At 48.7% G+C, this 2437-nt stretch overlaps 1 protein-coding gene across 1 annotated transcript; it reads left to right on the top strand.

Moving 5' to 3' along the window:
• Positions 1-4: 4 nt before the first annotated feature.
• LOC121966459 (FHF complex subunit HOOK interacting protein 2B-like) lies at positions 5-1608 on the top strand (the record flags this gene model as incomplete). The annotated part of the gene is made up of 4 exons (XM_042516551.1): positions 5-61; positions 162-302; positions 669-769; positions 843-1608. Coding segments are annotated over 4 exons (402 nt in total), but the record flags the coding sequence as incomplete, so codon positions are not given.
• Between the last annotated feature and the right edge of the window lie 829 nt (positions 1609-2437).

Below are 2437 nucleotides of genomic sequence, written 5' to 3'. Positions count from 1 at the left end.
GTTCTTTGAAGGACACCTCCTCAAAGTCCTGTTTGACCGACTGGGACGCGTCCTGGAGCAGGTAGACACCCCTCTGTCTGTCTCCCTGTCTGTCCTCACAGCTGTCCTCTGTCCTTTGTGTCTGTCCTCACAGCTGTCCTCTGTCCCCCGTGTGTCCCCAGCCGTACGAGTTGAACCTGCAGTTGACGGCCGTCCTGTCCCGCCTGGCGTCCTTCAACCACCCGCTGCTGCACGAGTACCTGCTGAACCCCTACGTCCACCTGTCCCCCTGCTCCAGGTCCCTCTTCTCTGTCCTCATCAGGGTGAGACACACACACTGAACTGTGCAGACATCAGCCTGTCTGTCCTCTGTTTGATCTCTGATTGATGGGACAGACAATGCAGTAGAAGTGGGACAGAGGGAGGGCAGACATGCAGCAGAGGACCCAGGCTGGAACCGAACCCGCGGTCTCCGCGGCGAGGACACAGCCTCTACACGTGGGGAGCCCGCTCCATCCACCAAGCCACCGGGCGTCCCCTGTCCTCCATCTTTTACTGTCAAAGTGAAACATCTCAACAGGAGAGGGACAAAGAAGGGACTCATCTCATCATCTGTCTCTGTCTCTCTCTTTACCTCCATGTCTCTGTCTATCTCTTGGTCCCTCTGTGTCTCTGTCTGTCTGTCTCAGTTGATGGGAGAGTTGATGCAGAGGATCCAGCAGGTGTCCAACCTGACAGACAGACTGGTGGACACCAGGAGACACCTGCTGGGACTCAACCAAAGCACTGGGTCAGTACCTGTCTGTCTCTCTGTCTCACCTGTCTGCCTGAACCATACTGACTGTCCTCCTGTGTGTCCTCAGACTGGAGCACCTGACCCTGCTGAGAGGACTCATCGTCCTTGAGGAGTTCTGCAAGGAGCTCGCCGCCATCGCCTTCGTCAAACTGCCCCTGGACCAGCAGTGACCCTCCTGGACCAGCAGTGACCTACCTGGACCAGCAGTGACCTACCTGGACCAGCAGTGACCCTCCTGGACCAGCAGTGACGCTCCTGGACCAGCAGTGACCTACCTGGACCAGCAGCCTGAGGACAGGTGCACCTGTATGAGGTGGGACAGGTAACTCTGGTGCACCTGGACTCACATCTCAACTTTTTGCCATTTGAGAACCTGATTGAAGACGCCTTTGTCTCCGCCTTAACCAACCGCCTCACCTGATCCTATAAGCTGACCTCACAGTGACCTCGCAGTGACCTCGCAGTGACGTCACAATGACATCACAGTTTTATTTATTTGTTAGTTTTAGTATTTATTTTGAGTGAAAGAAAAGAAATCAGAATCATCTCTGCACCATTCATCAAAAAAGCAACTTTTTAAATATTCATTTCCTAAACCAAAATGGCTTTTTTCCCCTGAATTTCCAATTTTGAGCTCAAATAAAAAAATAAATCTGTAAAATAAAACGGTGACATCGCAGTGACATCGCAGTGACATCACAGTGACATCACAGTGACATCACAGTGACCTCAACGGATAACGGACAGAAAACTGAATTCTTTATTGATTTGAGAAACAAAAAATTCATTTTTAGAAAATTTACTTTAATTTTCCAGTTTTCTTTTTTCATTTTTGATGTGAAAAATGTAAGTTATCAGCGTTACACCTTTTTCATTTAAAAAAAATTTGAGCTCAAAATTTAAAATTGGAAGAAAAAAAGAAACATGATCTGTTTTTAGCATTTTGGTTTTAAAAACAAATATTGAAATAATTAGTCTTTTTTTTTTTTATCTTTATTTTAAAAAAAAGAAGAAATGATTCACAGATTGAGAATCTTTCTGTGATCTGATCGACGTATCGGAGATCGATAACTCTTATTCAGAGATTGCAGCGCTCTGATTGGATAACAGCTGGAGTGATGTCATCAGGAGCTGCTGCATTTAAGAGAAGACAGCGACACGTGACGGATGTTTGAGTTTCCCGCTCTGCGGCGCCGCCTCACGGCACTGATGGAGGGTCACACTGTTAAGATGAAAGGTCACATGATCAGGACGGAGCAGACGTGCTGCGTGTCGATTGGCTCATTGACTCCTGGGGGTGGGACAGGAAGTGCTGACTGATCAGCCGTCAGGAGTTCAGTCGCTATCAAACCGTTAAAGTTTGAATCCTGTCTGTCGGTTTGATCCTCCGCTGCCGCCGTGTCCTCACAGGACAGTTTCATGATGTCATACGAATGACGTCACCTCTTCAGAGGCTCAGTGATGGCGGTCAGTTTTAGGAATATGAGGACTAACACGTGGCTCCGTCCGGATTTTTGTGACCCCGCCTCCCTCTGTCAGTGTCACATGACCATCAGCTGCATGTGATTTTGGGCTCTGACTCCTCGTAGGAAAACTTACGAAGAGTTTAGGAGAACGATGTGCCGGCGAGCTGTGACGATGACGAGTTTCCTGTCCGCCGCC

The sequence above is a fragment of the Plectropomus leopardus genome, unplaced genomic scaffold (assembly GCF_008729295.1).
Source record: "Plectropomus leopardus isolate mb unplaced genomic scaffold, YSFRI_Pleo_2.0 unplaced_scaffold2467, whole genome shotgun sequence".
Lineage (NCBI taxonomy): Eukaryota > Metazoa > Chordata > Actinopteri > Perciformes > Serranidae > Plectropomus > Plectropomus leopardus.
The sequence above is the reverse complement of the archived record's forward strand: the minus strand, read 5'-3'. Positions and strand labels throughout refer to the sequence as shown.